The 22,058-nt window shown below is 36.4% G+C and overlaps 1 protein-coding gene across 5 annotated transcripts; it reads right to left on the reverse strand.

The window, feature by feature from the left end:
* Positions 1-472: 472 nt before the first annotated feature.
* Positions 473-19,668, reverse strand: LOC102684444 (long-chain-fatty-acid--CoA ligase ACSBG2-like). 5 transcript variants are annotated; one of them, XM_015339582.2, is made up of 15 exons: positions 19,581-19,668; positions 13,525-13,628; positions 12,652-13,220; positions 11,253-11,536; positions 10,331-10,419; positions 8,402-8,522; positions 8,142-8,222; positions 7,636-7,785; positions 6,580-6,747; positions 5,372-5,553; positions 4,751-4,984; positions 3,729-3,946; positions 2,222-2,361; positions 1,705-1,948; positions 473-865 (listed from the first exon to the last, which is right to left on the reverse strand). In XM_015339582.2, exons 2-15 carry the CDS (start codon positions 13,614-13,616, stop codon positions 789-791), a joined length of 2,649 nt encoding a protein of 882 aa, XP_015195068.2. In that variant the 5' UTR covers positions 13,617-13,628; positions 19,581-19,668; the 3' UTR covers positions 473-788. The 5 variants fall into 5 exon arrangements, with proteins under 5 accessions (XP_015195068.2, XP_015195083.2, XP_006627278.2 ...); XM_015339597.2 differs by lacking the exon at positions 19,581-19,668 and adding an exon at positions 18,739-18,872 and having other exon boundaries at positions 12,652-13,148; XM_006627215.3 differs by lacking the exon at positions 19,581-19,668 and adding an exon at positions 18,739-18,872.
* Positions 19,669-22,058: the final 2,390 nt, after the last annotated feature.

Below are 22,058 nucleotides of genomic sequence, written 5' to 3' on the forward strand. Positions count from 1 at the left end.
TAATTACAAATGTAGGGACATTGCCTTTAATACTAGTTATTGATCAGCTTGTAGAAATGTGAACCCTCTGTATCCTAGAGTGGGTTCTATCATAACTATTTTTTTTATGGAAACATGGAGCTAGTACTGTTTCATGATTGTTTAAAATAAAACTGCAGTACTGTATAAGTGGCAAAGTGACTAACTGTATAAAGAAATGATTCAAAAATAGGTACACTAAAAGCTGCCCAGGTTTAGTTACAAAACAAGGAAAACAAATGTAATTTTACATAATGCCAAGCTTCAAAGTTCAGTTGCTGAAAATAAATCCCTAAAGGATCAAGAATTTCTTTACAGTTGCTACTGTAGGGTGATCATGGAGCCCTTTGGAACATGCATTTTTCTTAAGTGAGAAATAATCAATAAATTGTGCTATAAGCTATACTTCATTAAAGAAGTTAAGACAAATATTTCAGTAAACAGAAACTGCAGGTTTTAGATAGTGATAGAATTTAATTCAACAAGGGCAAGATCTTAATAAAAACAGCAAAAAAGGATTTTGAAAATGTGTACAAATTGTATTTTGAAGAATGTCATTAAAACTTACCTACAATAGTGCACTTTAACGGTGTAAAACTTCATACATGAACAATTTTAAGTACAGATATGCTGTAGTCACTTATAAGTGCTTTGTGTCAAAATTAAGAAATGAACAATTCTAACAAAAGCATTTGAATTCACATTTCAAAAGCATTCTGCTTTAAAGAGCCAGATTTTCACCATTCTTCTTCAGATTTTGCCTTTGGCAGTCACTCAGTGTAAAACTTTTCAATTTCTTCTTTGTACATTTTGTGCACTACTGGTCTTTTAAGCTTCATTGTAGGACCTGAGAAGAGAAACAAGAAGTCAGTTTACACATCTCTCCTTCCTCTTTTCCACAGAAGGTTGATAATTTAAAACCTTTAAAATAGTCAAGAGAAAAACATTTGCTTTCTGAGCTTTCATCTTATATCTAATTTATGAAGACATACATCTCTTTAAATGCTGTATCATGATTTCACCAAAAGGTATCGGCATCTTATTATGGGTCTCCTCCATTTCAAGGATTGCAAATACAATGGACATTTATGAATATGACCTGGGTTTTAACAAAAGTAGGTCATACATGTACCTTAAAACATTTTTTAAAGATCACCTGCTGTATGGTTTTACCTGCCAAACCAGTTGCAAATAATTGGAGGTATTCAGAAATGGAATGCAGACTGATCATGTGATCTGTAACCTAACATTAGAGGATTTGCATCTAGCAGTCTTATTTCAATGTTTGTTTCAGCCTGAGAAGAATCCCTAAACAGTTTAGACTTTAAACCCACAATTACACAGTTCACATCCAAGTTCAACTTGGATACATCCCATTAAAAAAAAAAGTGTACATTATGGCTACACTACTCCCATCTTTTGTTAAAGATTATACTAGGTCTCCCATATTTGTCTATTAAAATTACTTATTTAACATTGAACTTACAACAAATTACTTTCTATTGTACATTGAACAGATCTGAGTTCTTTTACTGCTTTAGCTGGGACTTCAATGGGTATTTCAAAGTCTTGTTAAAAATGCAGTTGTTTTAAAAAAGGGATTTATTGCTAAATCCCTCTTTAACTTGTACACATACAGAATACAACACATCACATTGATTGAAGTTCTCACTTATTTTCACTCACCCAGCTCTCCCCCTGAAATGGAGAAGTCTCTTTGTAAGATGGTCCACTTTTGGATCTTCTGTGCATTTGAAGTGGCCCTGCTGTTAACCCTGTCTATTCCATCCTGGATGGCTTTGAAAACAGAGGGATTCATATTGGCTGTGATCTCAGATACCCGAGTAGCTTTGCAGTCCAGCTGCTTGAAGAATTCCACGGCATGGGGGGTCAGTTGATCCAGGGGGTCCCCAGAATCATCCACATTGCTCTAGTATGAAAGAAACATACTTACAGCAGCTCCAAAAGCTACAGTGGAAAGACCAACTGGCACAACCTTATAGTTAAACTTTTGATCAGGCTGATGGTGAAGAAACCCTAACCCTGTTTTGACAAAATGACAAATACAGTACCTGACATTTAACAAGGAGACGCGCCGATCTATACTGAAGTCTTAAAGTAATATTTTCTGTTTAATGAGCTTGTGCATGTCCTCTAAATTAAGGATAAAAATGGTACAAATGTTATTACTTCTGGAGCCTACCTTCAGTGTCAACAGGACAGAGAGGAACTTGCGCTTGTCTCCCACCAGCATGGCATTGCTAATCACAGGCAGCTCCTCTTTCACAGCATCTTCTATGGGAACTGGAGGAATATTCTCTCCTCCAGCCGTGATGATCAGCTCTGTACATCAATGGAACGGAAACAGCAGAATAAAGATGGCAAACACTGATAGCCAGAAAACACGATGAGCATATGGGTCTTTCCAAACAGCCTCCATGACACCGGACACTTAAACAATTTCATTTCTGTCTACAGAGTTGTAAACGGTGAGAAATAGTTGCACTAATACCTGTTCTTTGAATCATTCCAGTTTTAAGTGCCTTGTCATTATGAAACACTTAAGCAGTTTTCCAACATACTGGTTTATGGTTTATTATGGTTATGTTTTAAACATGGTTTATTAGTTACAGCTGTGCTGATATTAGAAATGGACAAATCCCACCAGATTATGACCGATTCATAATACTACAGTACAGTAGGTTGTATGAAAAAGACAGGCCAATATGGGTGAATTAAGTGATATTCCAACCATTACATCATACAACAGCTATTGATTTGAATGTAAAATAACCATATATTGCCAGATTTTTTTTAAGGCAAGATTGCACTATAATGTGTCTTATCATTGGTAAACAATTCTATTTCCTAATTTCTTTAAAGTCGGATGCTAACAATGTAATATATTCATTTTAGAGGATAATGACTAAAGCTTTGCCATTAGTTTTAGTTCAGTGTTTTTCCCCCAGTTTTAGTTTTGTCTCAATACATCACTTAAATTTAACTGCATGGTTTCTGAAGGTGGTAAAACATTGCTGTTCAGTTTATAAATGCTTTACCATTTACATTAGGCTTACAACCATTTATCAAAAGATTGTATTTAGCCCTTTAAGCTAGTACAAAAATTCAAAAGGAAATGTGCCACAAAACATTTTAAGTCAGATTTTGACATAAAAAGTGATTTTAGTTTAAAGGTATACATCATGTTTATGGCAGGTGCCATAGTACCCTGATACAAGATAAACTTGCATTCATATTTATGAAGCTTACTGTATACTGATGTAGCAATATCCAATGAAAACATGCAACCCTTACAAAATTGTATTGTTGTATATACAGTACGATTAAGCCTGTTTTGTAACCCTAAAAGTTCAGATATACCAATAAACACTCTTATACTTGCATCCATCTTAAGCAATCTGGGAATAATCTTTTTACAGTAGTTAAGAGTTTACTAGTGGTGTTCTAAACTAATATACAGAGCATTTCCTTCAAGACTAAGAGATTAATCAAGTGTTGAAGTTGGGATTTCCTTAAATTTACGTTAAATTAATGCGCCTTACTTCTGTTCCAGGGTCATCTCTAGTTAATTGAGGTCCAGCTATGGCTTGAGCATTGTTCTAGACAATGTCAGAAGTACAATGAATGCTTGAAGGGTAACAGATGGATCGTTGAACTCATGCACGCTAAAAGCAAAGTCTGTTCAATACCTTTGATCCTGCCAGTGATGTAGAGAAAGCCATCCTGGTCATGTTTGCCCAGATCTCCAGAATGTAGCCAGCCCTCCTGGTCCAGGGTTTCCTCAGTCTTATCGGGCATGTTGAGGTAACCCATGAACACATGCCGCCCCCAGAAGCAGATTTCCCCGGTCCCATCCTGGTCAGGTTTATCCAGCTTGGTACTGCAGCCAGGAATCACTTTGCCACAGCTTTATAACAAGACCAAGGTACAGTAAACATGTCAACATCTGAAGCCCACTAGTTTGCATTCTTTACAAAATACTGGGCTTGGAGTCCGACAAGAAAATCCTTCAACGACTAAATTGAACCTTAAAAACAAGATCTACAAACCTCTCAAAAAAGGTGTTTAAGAATTTGCTAATTCAATTATACATATGGAAATAAAGCAAATCCACCTCTCCCAACAGGATCAGACACTACACAGAAAAAACAAATTGTATGTCAATTTCAGTATGAAATTGTTTACCAGTTTTAACAGAGTTCCAAAACAGCCTGGGATCACTTTTACCCTCTTGGCTTGAAATGACCATTTATCACCTCAGTTTACTGCTGAAACCTCTGTTCGCACAGTGAATGAGTATTTGTGCAAACAAATTATACTGTACATATCTACCCATCAAGACCATTTAACACTGGGCACACTTAAACCTCCCATGGCACCTCTCACTGATCTTCCTGCAAGGCTCACAGGTGCAAGAAAGTCCCAAGAGTCACTGTTGCACAGAAAGCCAAGGAAACAGCTGCCACCTCATGCCAAATACAGACTACACAGGGGGTTGGGCTACGAGTGAAAGGAGGCCTCAAGATCAAAACAATCTGCTCTGCTACAGTTAGGAAGTTTAAATCTTTCTCCAACACTTGCACTCCACAAAATGATGATTACTGTTTCAAATAACCTGCCTTTGGGTTTGCCAAAGCCAACTAAAATTTATTCAAGGACCAGGTTTAACAATTCCCACTGAAGTATTCTGGAAGCACCCTCCCATGCTGACCTCATGATGTGGTAGGCAGCCTCGTGGGACACGGTGTGCGGGCCCGTGCTCTCACTCATGCCATACAGCTCGAACACGGGGATGTTGAGGCTCATGAAGTATTCCAGCGTGTCCTTGGTGATGGGCGCCGCGCCAGTGAAGCACCTGGTACAGCGGTCAAGGCCCAGGGCCGCTTTCACCTTCTTAAACACAAGGTTGTTGGCCAGCATGAAGCCCCAAGGTACCGACTCATTTCTATATCCAGAAAAAGGTGGGACATGTTAACCATTTAACCTTTCCATGCAGTAGTTATGAAAACTGCAACACACTGACTTTCCACTAAAGACTCTTTGTAAGTGGGGAAAAATGGCATCTTCACAGGAGAATGTCTTAACAGGGTGAAGACTTTCAGTAAAATTAAAATCAAGACACATATGGTCAAACCTTCTAGTAATACCGTGTAACTTTACAGTCATTAAAATTAACATACACAGGATAATTTCTACAGGTTCCATCTACAAATTAGAGTGTAGTACATGATGGATGGAAACAAGCTAATGATTCATTTACTTGTCCTAATTTACTGTACAATTCTTGATCCCTGTGCAGTTTTTAAGAAAGCATACCATACGTCCTCCATACCCATTCATGAAGTTGTAGCCAGCCTGCAGCCCAATGTACTTTGCCCAATCCGCAACCATCCTTCTAACAAAAGAGGACTTTGCTCCCACGGCCTTCATCTTTTCCTGCATCTTCTCCCAAACCCTAGGCACTCCCAGGAAACTGGTGGGGCGCACCTCTCGCAGAGTGTTCACCAGAGATCCCTAACACCCCACACAAACATGGGAAAACCGATTTACAAATATTGTAAAACTACAGTCTCCTGTGACAGTAAAAGGAACCTCAAGAATATTACTTGAGGCCTAGCTGGTACGTAGTGTCTTGTTAGTGTGTGCTGTGTGTTCCATAGGCTCACTTCTTTTTCTGAACTCTGTGGCTCTTTCACTACTTTGGGTTGAAAGCAGATTTTATTCCAATTAAATATTCTGGCTATCTATATAATCCGATTAAATTGACTGACCTTCTGAAAAATGCAGTAATAAACATGTTCAATAAAAATTATTTCCAATGTTTAACTTCAAGAAGCCTTTTCTAAAACATTCAGTCCAAAATAGCAGTATTGATAGAAATTATTCAGCCATTTGTTGCACATTTATATGATAGATTTTGGTGACAAGAGAGAGTCCCACAAGGTTTTGTGGAATTTAAAACTTATACCTGTATAACAAGACAAAAAAAATTAGACTTTAAAAAAAATTGTGACAGTGCCACAAAATAAGTATAATTCACTTTAAGTCCATTTTCATCAATAAAGTGAGTTACAATCCTAGAACTCAGCGTTCTGACATTCTCTCCGAGCTTGTATTCAAATAAACCCTTAACTGCCCCTATCTGCGACTTAGGCATGTTGTAATGTTTGATAAGATCTATAACTTTTACAAAGTTGAAAACAAAGGTTACATTATGTTAATTGTTCAATTAAGGATTTAATTTTTAAAAACTCAGCTACAAAAAACTTGAAGGCTCCGTAGTTCTTTGGACCACTAATCAGGAATCTATGAATAAGGAATAACATTAAATTACAGGGCATATTAGAAACATTGCATTCACTACAATTTCTGCAAAAGAAAACTGTGGTTGTCAGTCAAAATTAAGACTTTCCCCATGATCCGATTAGATTTGGTCCACATCACGTTCTTTACTTTCAAAAAGAATAATTTTGTATAAGCAAAGGTCCCAGTTACCATTTAATATAGGCAAGAAAGAATTAAATAAAAACCAATGTTCACCTTCAGTGCATCCGGGTCTGCAAAATACACAGTTGCTGCAAATCGCATCGCCAACCACATGTCATTGACCTGGGCTGCAACGTGGCTGAGAGGCAGATAACTGACCACAACTTCTCTTCTCTCCTTCAGCTTCACCATGCTTCCAGCTGCATATGCTACCCAGGTCAGCTAGATAATAAACCACAACAGTTTTTAATTACCATTCTTTTTCACAACCCACTAATCTTCTTCATAAAGGAAACTTGATCCACTAAATTACCTTACAAAAACATCCAAAGAAATAACTAAAGAAAGAAATGGTAACCTGAATCTAAGTTCCTTTTTATAGAGTTCCCAAAACTTGTTTCTCAGGAACATTTTCTCCTGAATTCTAGTTAAATAATCAATCATACAGTAAATGGCCGAGAACTATTTTTCAAACAGACAAGCATCTCCATAGAATTTGGAAATCTGAAGTTTTTAGAAGCTCCAAAGAGACATTAAAAGGTTCAGTTACAGTACATAGTTTTTGCAGAAATAACATCTGAACAACTGAAAACTAAAATCAACCAAAGGCAATGGTGATAAAATCATGGAACACATTCTTGTTCACTATTTTTAATCAAATACGATATGACATCTGTTTAATATATCCACGTACTCTGCTCACAAAAAGAAAAGACTCAAAGGATGTCGCAAAAGAAACCACAAAAATCATGCAATCCTAAAAAGTTACACGGGAAAGATCTCAGTAATTAAACCTTTTGAAGCAGCTAAATACCGGCATGGTTCTTCATACTGTACATTGAGTGTCAATATACTGAAATTCTGTGTGGGTCATTGCTAAATTATCGTGGGAGGGCAGTCTACTAAGAAAATATTTACCTGTGTTTGCACACATTGTAACTTATTTTAGACAAGTGTAGGTTTGTATACCTGAAGAAACCTATCACTATGAAAGCTCATGCCGGAAGGCTGTAAAATACTGTAGGTTCTTGATCTATGATCCAGGTTAGCAGAGATCCTCCCACAGTGGAGGAGAGCCTATGGATTATAACCCACACTACCAGCACTCACGTTGTCATGGCTCAGCATGACTCCTTTGGGCTGGCCTGTAGTGCCTGAGGTGTAAATGAGAGTACAGCACTGATTGGCCTTCTGGGAGTTACTGATCTCATCAAGATCCTCATCAGGGACATCTTCCCCCAGCTCCAGGAATTCTTTCCACTGCAGAAAAGAAATATAAAAAGTGACTATAAAAAAAAAAATTAAGCTCTTCTGTAGTGGGCATTCATATTTTCAGGAGCCTTCCCCAGTAATCAAAACTTTAATTTCTTGAAGTAAGAAATTAGGAAGGCACTTGCTCATTTGAATGATACATAGATACAACCTTCAATAAAGCATAAATCTTGTATGTGGAAGGCCACACTGAAAATTCATTCATCCTTCAGTTGAATGATTGATTTAAACCTGAATCTTCTGTGCACAGAAAAGACTTTATTAAGACTAGTTTAAACTAAAGCTTGAAAAGCAAAACTACTTCCAAACTTATTTTTCAATTTAGACTCCAAGTTGCACTCTACCGTGTAAAGGTTTGGCAGCTTTTCTTCCAGTTCATCCTTGTACTGAACAATAGCTTTCAAGTGAGGGAGCTGGTCTTTAACCTGAAAGGGAGAGATGGTACAGTAAATCAGTGGGAAACTAATGAAAATATCACACTCATTTTTCACTTCTACTTACCACTACAAAAAGTCAAAACTAAACCATAGTATTCCACATGAGCAAGAGCAGACTGATAAGAATCCCAGTATGAAAAAAATGGCAGACAAGTGACCAAACCAACCTTCAGGATTTTTTCCAGTTGCTTCCGATTCTCTACAACAAGTACATTAGCTTCACAGTTATGGGCCACATATTGACAGGCTTCTGGAGAGTTAGTTGTGTAAATGCCAGCTGCAAGGCCCCTAAGAACAACAACAAAAAAATCTTATCTTTTGTAGTAGAGAGTAGAGGAAACCTTAGTTTAACAGGTCTCACTTTTTCCTTCCTTATTCATAATACATACAGTATAGAGTAAAGGAACAAGTAATAGGTTTATTCCATGCTGAAAAAAAGAAGAAAGAGAACACAACGTTTCGGCCGTGGAGCCTTCTTCAGGTGCCTTCTTCACCTGAAGAAGGCTCCACGGCCGAAACGTTGTGTTCTCTTTCTTCTTTTTTTCAGCATGGAATAAACCTATTACTTGTTCCTTTGCAGCCTACGCATGCTGACGCAGCTACCCACCTGAACTACTACAGTATAGAGTAATCCTAACATAACAGACACCGAGATTTTAAGATGACCCAGTCCCTATAAGACATTTCTGGAGTCTAAGGGAATGACTAATTTGAAGAGTTTAAATTACTTTTCCTCAAGACCAACTGAGCTGGGTAATAAAGGATGTTGTCCATTCACCCCTAGCTAGAATATTTCACTTTGAATGGGAACAGTACTCCCATATTGGAGAACTGTAACTTGAACAATGTCATCCAGAAGGGTGACATCTTAAAGGAACTACGCACCAGTTTGTTTACAGAAATAGCAAAAAATGTATAAATCCAAAGTCATTTAGAAATGATTGACTAAGCAAGAAGTACAGCTGAGAATGCTAAAGCATTTGCTATATTTATGTCTTCAAAAACACACAGCCTCCCCCCCAAAAAAAAGTTAAACCTTTTTCAATTCAAAGTAATGGCAATGTAGGCATGTACTGTAGATTGAGAAGTAGTTAAAAGAGCAAAAAGCTGTATGTCTAAAGGGACAAACTCCAATTGGGCAGATCTAAGCAGTGATTGGTGTACTGTATAGCCAGAATTGTGCTGACCCATCAATTTAGACCCTGGGATAGTTAGCAGTTAACTAGTTTAAATTGCTGAAAACGCAAAAATAGGAAACACATTTTTAAATTTCCTGCAGTTTCCATTTATTAAAGTCTTATCAATTCACTATTGGCAAGTGCAAAGTGATTCAACTAAGATGTAATAACACTACGTAGCTGATTGTACATGAAAAATGGGTTCTTCCATGTCTGGAGAAGAAAAAAAAAAGACTTTGGATAAATAGCAAAAAAAGTGTGTTCTAGGGTGGTTATGATCAAATGTTACAACACACTGGTAAGACCTTATCTAGAAATTAATACTGTTCAGAAAGTAACAAGAATAATTCATGGACTCAAGATAACGCCTTATTTGAAGAGGTTAATTATTTACAGTCATAAACAATGGAAAATGTATGTTATGGGCATTTAAATGTCAGATCCAGTGGCAAAATATGGGTATAGGGTCACAATCGCAAACAAAAAGGGAATTTGTTTAGGATGAAGAAAAGATAGCTCTTTGACCATGTTTTTTGTGGTCTGGAAAAGGCATTCCAGCCAGGTGGAGGATTTTTCATGACAAGGCTGAATAATTAAGGTTCACTTAGCATCTAAACTACAGCCCTTGCTTAGAACCTTTGAGTTTGATGAAAAAATATTTAAATGCGTCTGGATGAACTACAAGTTTTCTTGAATTCCTTAATGTTCTCACCCCTCAGCCTTTACTAATCATAAAAAAACCATCACACTGTCACTCAAATGTTTCAGTACAGTATATGATTTTTAACCATGCATAAGTTATCTGTAACAATTTTCAAAGTACCAAACCATTAATACATAAGTGAAGCCATGTCAATTGTTAAATAAAACTAATATTTATTTGAAGAAAACCACTAATTCTAAAGCTACTGTTCTTACCCTGCCAAAATTGATCCAATATTGGCAATAAACCACTCTGGCGAGTTGAACCCTAGAATACCAACACCTCGGTAACGTTCCAACCCCAGCTGTAAGAAAAAAAAGGTTCAGAAATAAAGAATGGTAGCAACTTAAGTCCATCCTATTGAGAGGTTTATTTTTTTCCCCCCCAAAGTTTAACTACATCACGTAGACTTTTGCCAAGGTGTGAAACTAGATCCTAAAACCAAGCCACACCCGAATGCTAGATTTCAGTATTCATGGAACTACTGAAACTGTGGCTGGAGGTTTCTATCACTGCAGAGGTGATACTGAATATTTTGCAATGCTTGCATTCATGTGTATTTTCATGTGTATGCACTAAAAGTTACTCTACATTTTTACTGTATAATTTTTTCCACAAAAGATTTAGACTAAAGTCAGTACTTTCGATCTAGTCTTGTGTGGAGTATAATACATAAATTGTCACATTAATTAAAGCATTTGTAGAAGCAAAATGCTTGAAATGTGAATTGACATGCTTCGACTAGCTCAATTGGCTCTCAAGAGTTGAATGTGAGAGCATTCATATATATTTTGAAAAAAAAAAGATTTTCTAAGGAAGTTCTATCCAGCATACACCCTGATGTAAGGGGCTAAGAAGGATGACCCAGTGGATATCTCGACTTGGAACTTCAAGACTGCTCAAAATCATGGATGGGGCACCGATGCAGTAACTCAAGCAAGATATTTAAGTCCAATTTACACAGTTGATCATTTTGCTGGAGAAACAGGCACAAATATTAGCTGCTTTTGGATAAAAGCTTGAATCAAATTAATAGTCCGTTTCCGGAAGTGAAAGACTACTAATCATAAAACTGCAGGACCACAGCCAGCTCCCCCAAAACTTTAGAGAAATGTTTGAAAAGGAAACATACAATACCTTTAGAAAGCTCTTTGCGGCACTTCTACACTGCAGGTAATATTCCTTATAAGTCAGAATCTCCCATTCACCATTAGTCTTGGCACAGAGAGCGGGATGGTCTCCATGTCGCTCTACCACCTGCTGGAACATCTGACTGATAGTCACTGGGTCCTCAGACCCAGGCCCAGACTCGCATATCCTCAGCTTCACCGCCTCCTCTCGGATACAGCTCCACAGCTTCTCCGCGGGGGCCAAGACTGTGTTCCCCCGGGAAGATACTGCTTCATCCAGAGATATCCCTTCTGGGGGAAAGCCAGAACAAGGGCAGCACTTCATGAGTCAGTTACCTTTAGTTCTCCAATAATCCCACAGAAACTTTTAAAAGATTCCAAAAAGCTGCTAAGACAAACCAAAGCAAAACTCTCCCTGTCCTTTTAAGAGGACATTTTAATCCACTGTGTCGTCTCTTGTCACAAACAAGAAATTAAAGTCACCTGCAGAGAACAGTGTCACACCTTGAAAGAAAACTTATTACATAAAAGAGCTCAAGGTAGATCATGTTACAAAAATACATCCAGAGAAGGGAAGGAATGTAGTTTCCAACAAGGCACAGCACAGTGAGGAATTCTAAACATGCAGTACAGTAGACGCATATTCAAAATTGAACATTATTAAGTCTAAAGCCTTCTTCATTGGAGTAATTTCCAGATTCTAAATTAGTACTTTGATTCACAAAAACAGAGCAGTTAAATAAAAATATCACCATGATGTTTATGAAGCTTAAAAAACAACCATTGTCCCTCCAAGTATTAGGTAAAAGGTCACCATATATTGAAGGATTAGAGCACCAAATCGCAATGCTAAATTTTACATCTTATACCAATGAGTAATAAATGAATGTCTTTCATAAATGCTTTCTAGAGAAAATGTAAGAAATGCACCAAGTACAGTCTAATCATTCTAGTTTTTAAGAAAACTCTGGGAATTTTAAAAATTTCTGATCAGGTCAACTGGTGATAAATCCAAAAATAATTCCACAAACAAAAGCCAGTTCCAATGGCTGAAATTACCTGAAAATTTAATCTATGACAAATCCAACTTTCTGGGTAGATATCAAGGAATACAGACTACAGGAAGACAACAGAGGAGTATCAACTAGCAACTTAAAGACAAGAATTTAGCTGGGTACTCCAAATAGTTTTTGTATTCCATATTTTTATATTTTAATTGTCTCAAGCTAAAAGCTCTCCCCATTTTTAATAGTCAAATCATGAAACCGAAGACTTAAACTTAAGGTGATCAAAACAATTGAAAATAAACAGTTCCTTGTCTGAGCTCTAGAATCTAAAAAAAAATCAGTCATACTTCTTCCCTTTTATCAAATCCAACCACCATAAATCACAGCCAAGTTGTTTACCTCTGCCCAGTGAAGGTCCATCTGGTCCTGGAGATCTGGATGACCCTGGTGGAGGAGGACCTTCTAACCGCAGTGCTGCTGACATGTCAATGTGGTGACTATTTGAGGAAATATCCTGTTTTGGCTTCCAGGTTGTTTCTATGTCAGCAGGGAACTCCAGTAACAAGTCATTTTCTTGGTCCTCTGCAAAATCTACCTGAGAAACTTTGGGGGTTGAGCATGGTATGTGCACATTACTCTTCTGGGGTGTTTCTAGTGGTGGCATCGACTTCAATTCAACTACCGAACCCCTGGCTTCCAGATTATTTGCCCACTTGCCATTCTCCAATTCCTCTGCCAGAGTTGAAGAGTTAACGTCATGTTTTTCCACGGAGGATGCGTCGTTCTTTACTTCCAAATACGCACCAGCTTTCTTTTCACCTTCTTGACGGGCAAGAGAATTTCCCCCATTAATGGCAATATAGGGATAGCTTCTATTGGTTGTGACCTTGAAATCACTAAAAGAACCAGAGTTCATTGTAAAAGGGCTTCCAGGTACATCTTTCACAAAAGGCGAGATATCTACAAAACTAAAAGGCATAGAATTAATCTCCATGCAGCATTTGAAGGTCTAACTACAAAAAAATTTAATATGCAGGCCTAATATGTTGATGTATGCGATTAAAGACAACAATAAAAGCCACGGGTCAATTTCCACAGATTCAATACAAATTAATGAAATTGAAAATAATTAGTTGATAGTCTTTTGTTTATATACCTGTATTTACCTGTAAGATCAATATCTCCAAAACAATGCAACATCTCTGTGCTTTAAAGACAAGAAAAATCCTAAGTGTTCCAGAACAATTTTAAGACATGAAATGCAGACCTCACCTGTCAGACCTGCTTTCCAGAATATCTGGATGAACCCCATTAGAAGGATGTATATGATCCTCAACTGGGTGCTCAACACCATTGACAGACATCTTGCAGAATCACTAAAAAGAAAAAAAAACACAGGTCTAATATACATTTTGTGTAAGTCAGTACTGTACATCTAAGGAAATTGCAGGTCTAAGAACAAACTTTTTACAGAAGCTTAAGGTACAAACCTACAATTACAAAGTCATGGAACTATACAGTATAAACATACTGCAAACTTGCTGGCCAGTGCTCTATTATCCAGGATATTTGTACAACAAGATCTCTCTACCTGAATATTTTTGACTGCAGGTATCCAGCAGATAGTTTGCACAACAAAAACCTTTGCAGCTTTTGCTCCAGACCACAATACAGTACTGTATATCATCAGAAACAATGCAGATTTTATGACCAGAAAAAAGCATGGAGAAACTTTATATGCACCACAAGTGTAGGACTGGTCCATTTTCTAGAGGCATTGCAAAATCCTCAAAGGAACACACTGGTCATGTTTGCATTGCATAATTTGCACGACAAATGACGAAATTCAGAAATGTGTGCCAACCAACTGGTCCCAGACTAGTGTTGTCTGTCTGAATCTCTTCTGGTCAGAAGAAAAGGAATATTTCTTCTTCTACTAAAAATACTGCTAATGCAAGGCTTCCACAAGCACAAAGACATTGATGTTGGAGATTAAGGAAAAAATGAAGGCTGTTTAATAATACCACTCACCAGTTATAGTTATCTGCGTTTTTGACACTCGGACACTACACAAGAAAAGGTTGTTGTTACTCATTCACATGGTAAATCCAGTAAATGTTTTATCCAACGAGGAAACTGAATACATTTTGGCTTCCTTGTTTTGGGGTCTCAAAATCCATTTCTAATACTTTATAAAGCAAATATGCAAGGTTTTCCACATCTAGCCCTATACTGTATATTGAGTGGGCTTACACATGAAGGACAGAACATTCAATTCATCTGGCTTGTGAATTACTGTAGTATGACTGCTATTGTTAGAATTTGTGGTTTTATAAGAGAAGAATGGGAGAAGTGTAAACACTGCCAGACTTAAGCATTCCATTAAACATACAAGTAAAAAGCAATTCTTGTAGGTTTGCACTCAGATTGAAAGAGCTTTCACTTCTATCCTGCACAAAGGCATCTCTAAATCCATCCTGGAAATATCGCATAATTACTCACTCCCCCTAATTACTTTCAGTATTTAGCAAGCTTAACAAAGGGCACCTTAAAAAAAATTACATAACCCATTTTATGAAGCCAATAATAAAAACAAAAGTAACTCTCGCCATTCGTGTTCTCCCTTAGAAATGCGATACTATAAGCTGTGCTTAACAATCACCAACGAAAAGAGGTTGAATCTGAACCTCTTACTTCATATAATTTTCAAGGCTAGACAAGACATGATGAAATTCAGTAGAAACTGAACCTCTCTATTCCAGCATGATTTTGTTATGCAAACATCATCTTGGATGAAATGGACACTATTACAGTACATCAAGATGTTCATAGACAGGGAGGTTTATTGCTGTTCTTGCTCTCATGTTCTATGCTCCTACTTAGCCCTAATATACTTCTAAACAAACTCTTCCAAGATACCAGCAAGCATGCGTCAATAACAGAAAAAACTGGAGCAGGGCACATTACTTTGTGCTTTATTAAAGTTTTATCACATATGGTCATCTAAAAAGTATATGAAGAAATAAAGATTTAGATTCAGTTTTAGGTTCAATCTAACTCAGTATGGAGATGTTCTCACCTGAAATGCTGCCAAGTAAAAATCTATTTCCTTCTGTCAGTACTGTAAAACTGAGTAGCAAACTTAATGAAGCAAGCCGGTAACCTTTGCGTACCTTGGCTAGGCAGAGGCTTAAGTACAGTGTTATTGTTATAGCCATACACAATTAAACAGAGCTAGGAAATTTGTTTACTTTTCTCATCGAAATAAAAATAGAAATGGGCTCCCTAATGTACAGTATTGCCCTTCTGTGATTTTGCAGTAGTCAGGTCCTGAGAGTGCTGGACATGAAGGCTCAACTTATGCATTGATAATTATCCTCACAATCTGGATTTTGACAGGCAAGATATAGCACCTGTAGGTCACAGCTGACCACCAAAAGCATTAAGACTCAACTCCAAAATAAATGTTTTGCCAAAGAGAAAACAAGTGAAAAAGCTTAGTGTACTATATTTTCCACAAGGTTGCATTAAAAAAAAACCTTTATGACTAACAACCGTAGCTTACAAAGGACAAGGTTCTCTTTTAGCAGTTACTTAATGACCTCTGTAACAAATTACATAACAGAAAAAAAAATAAGGCAAGGACTGTGGGATGAATGTAATACTACTTTGAAATGACCAGTTTAAGACATCACAGTCCTTTAACACTCATTATAAAAATTAATGAACGAAATAAATACTTAAGATGTGGCTCATTCAAGGTTTTCGACCTGTTCAATTTGTCCTCAAAATCATGAAAAGCATCCATTGCTAACAAAAGAAACTTGCATGTCAAATTATCTAAATGTGAACTGGACTTTTCACCATTCTTTAATCATCTTTGCATCCAACTTAAAGTCACTGCCAAAGCTACTGTACCTCATGTTTTTTTTTTTTCTGCAGCTTCTACACAGCAGAAAAGAGAATTATCAACAGACATCAAAAGTTTCAAAGCAGGACAGAAGATGGTTTAACGATTGGATACAGTTAAATGACCTTTAAAGATGGCAGTAATGGCTACAAATCAACATTATTTAATTTGAGAGCTCAACATTGTATAAACAATGGGATTTATAGAAGCAATTCAGTATAAACAGTTGCAAAGTATACTGTTGGTTCATTGCTATTAAAAAAATGAAACTGGTGACTCAGAATTGCCATGAAAGGTGGGTCACTGGAATAATACATCACCTATCTCCCCTCATCAAGCCTTGAAGAAAGGTTGGTTTTGTACAAAAATGGGGTCAGATGCTTGGGACATATTTTACTTAAGATCTAACATGGCTGGGTTATGTAAACCTTTGCTTCCCCCAAACCCCTCTACCATTTATCCAAGTAGCGCTTTGCTTAACCAATTCTGCTCAGAAATATAACAGTATAGCCCAAAGATCTAGAACAAAGGACAACGAATCAAGGATGTGCAACTATTTTAAGTGCTTCACATCTACAGTACCATTAAGAAACCATTTTCAAAATCACAGAAAACCAAACGAACTTTCAGGGGTATGCTAGCCTGATCCTTCAAATACGTCTGTAGAAAGAGGTCCACTGATGCCACCTAATGGCAAGAACGAGTACATGCACCTTTCCACTTTAGTGCAGTAGTTCATAGAAAGAAAATTAAGATGTATACAATAGCTCATATAGTTACAGAGTCAAACCTTTTCTAAAATAGCTACAATCATAAGATATTTAACACCTAACGCATTAAAAAGAAAAGATGGCAATGGTCAGTAACAGGATATAACGGTTATGCAACCCAAACCTAAATATTCTATTCCAATACCTATCTATGCTAGAACATTTAAGGATAATGAAACGCCCTGATCATGATAAGTATGCCACTATCATCAATAGTATAGAGATATTGCACAATGTAATCATGCAACTGAGGAACCTTTTCACAAATGGCTGATTATCTTATGAAATTAGATCTTAACTAATTTAAAATCTGGACATGCTTAAACCAAGGTACCTACCTGTAACACTGTTTCAATGTCTCTGCTCAACAGTTCTTAGAAACAGACGAAATTTCACAAATTATCTGACACGTAAATGTTTAGGATCCCTAGATCCTTGTCACTGGTTACATGACACGCAAAGCAAAGGTCAGAAGTATAATAAACCTTTGCCCATGTGGCACTGTAATCCAACCTGCTGGACTCTTGGACAGAACTGAGCAAATTTTTTACCCGTTGTCAAACAATTCCACCTTACACCGCAAAAGGTGTATTGTATACAAAAAGTTGTTTTTTTTTTACTTCAAAGAGTGGCTACAAGAGACAAGCTGTTAAAAAATGCCAGTTAAATTGGTGTTATTTTGTTAATTACTGAACGTATAAAATAACCTATTATATTTTCCAATAAAAACATCGAGGAATACCAACAGGCTATATAGTTACAGCAACGTTATGCAAATAGGAAAATTATAACGGAATCAATTTTTATCTGTATCAAGTACAATACTCTGTTCCTGTTTTCCACCAACCTAACCTCATTATTCCACTCAACTCGGAAAAGATGTTAAGTGGGGAAAGCCATGATTAATTTCATGTAATCGTATTTGAAATTGAAATGCTGCGAATCACCAATAAAGCGAATCAAATTCAAGAAAATCTCGAAAATGTACTTGTAAACATTTAAAGCCTTGGCGTGAATGCTAAACCTTGGGGAAAAACCCGTGTTACCGTCAAAAACAAGTTGCTTGAAAAAAGGTCTTGCTATATAAAATACATTGTAAGCGAACTAAGTTTTTAGATCTTCACGAACCTTGTTTAAAGCGTAGGTACTTAAGATTCTCAAACAAGAATGGTCTTCGTTTAGTAAGCACCGTGCTTTTTGATTTACTTGCTTCAATTAAATTGGGCTTGAAATCGGTAGTCTATTTATTTAGACAAAATAGTTTTTTGTGTACCTGTTTAACATAGCCTAATGTTACACGCAATTTAAAAGACTGAGTTCAAATAGAGAAGTGAAAGGACTTAGTAAATTTAACATTTACTGTACATATCAAACCTGATTATGATATCTTCAATAGGAAGATGTTGTAATTTAAACAGTTCTAGTGGCACTTAGCACAAATCGTAAGCATCATTATAAAAAGATAACATGTTTCTAATTTTTAATGCAACATTTAGTACAAACCGAAAGTATTTGTCTACTAGCAATAGTTACCTCTATATACTTTACTCCTAATAACAAAAACTGAATTAGGTTGTAGCATAGTATTGTCCAAACTGTACAATATAGAAAATAAAAGCGCTTAATCAAAACTGAACCCTGAAAACAAAACATAAATTCTTAATTCTAAAGAAAATCAGCTTTGCTCCCCCCCAAAGCACAATAGAAGTTGAGATTCACAATTTAGAAATGCAGAATTCAAGAGATAACAGCTCAAAATGTGATTAATTTTTTAAGAAATAAAACTTACTGAAATAATTAACTTACCTTAAACAAATTTGTGATAACCCCCTTATGTCTACTCTGTTTAACAGGGTTTGCTAACCACACAAATGCAAAAAAAAAAACCCGGTGTGACTACTAAACAGAATGCAACCCCCTGCAGCGCTGTATTACTAACTGCCTCTGCTACCAAATCCTGCAGGTTATGTGACAACTTCCTCAACACCTGTTTCACTTCGCTCATTAACCAATTGGCGGCGGGAGTGAGAAATCGTTTTCTTTTGTGTATGCTTAAGCGTTTTCTTCAATTAGCATTAATGAACATTATTTCAGTTTTTATGCACATCTATCAAACTTTATATTATGGCCAGCTACTGCATTGTCGTATAAGTAACATTATTATATATTTAGGAAGTGTTCGTGCATCCAGTGTAGATACTGTACGGTACATTTGCACAATCTTAAGTTTTTGCAAAAAGATCATTTAAACTAGGGATGAAGAGGACAGTGTGTCTATTAATGATCTGCTAAAAAATAAGAAAATTAAAAATGGATGAAAATTTTGACTCCACTCCGTTCCGAATTCTGAAGTGTTCTATATTTTAGTTTTAGAAGTGTTATACATACTGTATACTGTACAGTATGTCGGTGCGTTAGTAGTGATTATGTTAGTTCTGGGATTACAGGGACTTGGCTAACAGATATTACATAGTACACAATAATAGGAAATTAAACATGACCTGAACAAATCAGTATTTCAAAATTTAAATGGGTAAAATTCATTTGCAACAACTCCCAGAGTTTAAAATATTAATTAGTTTGATTAAATACTCAAAAATGTAATAGGAACATCTCACTACATACTGTAATAGGAGATTGTAACTTACCCAATACAGGATAGAATATTCAAGTTGGAAGCACTGTAGTCTAAACTGTGATGGTAGAAATGGTTAATTACTCTTTTGACCCAGTTTGTCACAACATTCAGGAGAGGTGGTGTTTATATTGATCCAGTGTTCCCAAACAATGAAGATAAAGTAAGGGGAACAAAGGTAAGAGATCTACTAGAGAGTTGTAAACATAACATATTTGTTAGATTTATATCTATATTTTTATAGGTAGATTCTAAAGTTAAGTGTTATTTATGTTATGTTATTACATGTTACTGTCTATTGTCTTATCTTCTGTCCTATTTATATACTGCACCTGAGTGACTAATGAGAAACACTTTTCATTATACTATGCACCTGTGTAAGTTTAATGACAATAAAGTTGAATTGAATTTAATTGAATTAAGATCTCTAATTTTTAGAAATTATGACAATGAAGAAGCAAAATGTCATTTTTAGTACAGTATATAGATTGTGGTCAGACATACTGTATGACAAAATAGATACAAGTGTTAAAGACAAGGCAAATTCACCCCAATATTAAATCAAAATGATGCACATTTATAAAATTAATAGTTTATTCAAAACTTGAATTCTCAAACTGAAGACTTCAAAGGGTAGGGTCGTACAGTATGTTACTTTAGATTTCAGCAAAAACTAAAGAGAAAAAGATGATTGCTTAAGTACTCAGACCCTTGAACTCAACATTTGGTGAAAGTACTTTTAACAGCAATTACAGCTGCACTTAGGATAACCAACTACAGTATATCTAAACCAACTTTTCACAAAGGCTTGCAATGTTTGCCACTTCTTCTTGGCAGATTTGCTCTCTCCTTTATGGATAGCACTTTTCAGCTCTTTCTACGTATTCTCAACAGGATTCAAGTCAGTACTTAGGGCTACTCAGGGATATTTCCTGTCTTGTCTTTAAGCCACTCCAAATGCAGTAAAGTTTTGGTCTTGTGCTTTGGTTCATTGTCAAATTTCCCAAACTACTTTGCTCCACCTACATTCTCTTCAGTCTAGACTAGACTCCTGGTCTCTGATGAGATGCAGAACTATAACATACTATACTGTTACTGACACCATGATTGACAGTAGAGATGGTGTAGACTGCGTGATGCCATTTTTTCTGTTTGTCTAACCACAAAACCTTTTGCCACATGTTTACAGTATCACCGAAATGCTTTGTTGCAAACTCATTTCAGCTTTTGAGACGGGATTTCCATAAAACAGTCCAGCTTTGAGGATCTTGTTGAGTGACGGACATCTTCTCCCTTCTTAGCCATTGAACTCATTGAAGATTTTTGAAAGTCACCATTGGCCTTATACAGTACAGTACTCGGATGGACAGCCTGATGTAGGCAGTGTCTGGGTGCTCTCCACTTTTTAATGATTGACTTCACCATGGTCAAAGTAATAATTTTGTATCTTTATTTTATACCCTTCTTCTGATCTGTGCCTCTGTACAATTTTATCCCTGAGTTGTTTTGACAGTTCCATGGTCTTCATGGCTGAATCTTTCCTCAACCTTCACCATCTGACTGGAGACAAGTGCATTTATTGTAAAGTCATGTAACCCACTATTATTACGTACAGATGGAGAACATGTAACTCATTGTGTGGTTCATTAAGGTAATTTAGTGTACCTAAATTTAATTAGATTGGACACAACAAAGGGTTTGAATTTTTATGCAACCATGAATTTTCCATTTAAGTTTAATTTTATTTACTTGTTTTTTCTGCAGTAGGATGTGTGTAACAAATATGAATTGCTACTTCAAAACACCATAATAGCAAGCTTTAAAATTGCGAAACTGCAATAGATGAATACAATATTGAATACTTCTACAGGTCATTGTACATGGAATGTTTGTATGATGATTAGACAATTACCAAGTGTGTACACTTATTTTCAGCCTTAAGTCAGTATATTTGATTATTATACCTTCATTCTTTCCTTGTCTGCGCAGCTTCATAAGGACAGTAACTATGCAGTGGTATACAAATCTCACATATCTTATGAAACTTTTGGACAACACAGCCAAGCTTCAATTCGGAACTTGAACTAGTTGGTAGAGGTTGCACAAGAACAATTATGGTAGTACTTGAAAAATGAATTAAGTATACAGAGTGCCTGTCTGAATATCTAGTATTTCAGTGTCAACCTGCTATTGTGCAAGCTTTTAGCAGTTGCCATAGAGAACTCACCTGGTAGTTTAATGGTAACTAACACGGCCACTATTTTATTCTAGATAAACTTGCAAATCCTGCTGCTCAAGGACATTGGGTCAGGACACTGAGAAGTACACAAATCAGTGAACTAAAGTTCTGTTCCAGGTTTCAGAAATACTCCTCTGCAACCTCTGCCTTGGTATTCAATAATAATTAATGAAATTGACAAAAATAAAGGGTAATGAAAAGTGTCCTCTAATATGCCTTTATAAAACAACTTTTTTAAAAATGGTTTATTAC

The sequence above is a fragment of the Lepisosteus oculatus genome, chromosome 3, assembly GCF_040954835.1.
Source record: "Lepisosteus oculatus isolate fLepOcu1 chromosome 3, fLepOcu1.hap2, whole genome shotgun sequence".
Classification (NCBI taxonomy): domain Eukaryota; kingdom Metazoa; phylum Chordata; class Actinopteri; order Semionotiformes; family Lepisosteidae; genus Lepisosteus; species Lepisosteus oculatus.

Bases quoted from the DNA above. Each gene is read 5' to 3' on its own strand.
- LOC102684444 (XM_015339582.2), bottom strand. From the start codon at position 13,616: ATGTCTGTCAATGGTGTTGAGCACCCAGTTGAGGATCATATACATCCT. The intron at 7,786-8,141 runs GTAGAGTGCAAC...TCTTTTCTGCAG, and splicing joins AGCTGCCAAACCTTTACACG to TGGAAAGAATTCCTGGAGCT. The intron at 4,985-5,371 runs GTATGGAGGACG...TTCTGGATATAG, and splicing joins GGCTACAACTTCATGAATGG to AAATGAGTCGGTACCTTGGG.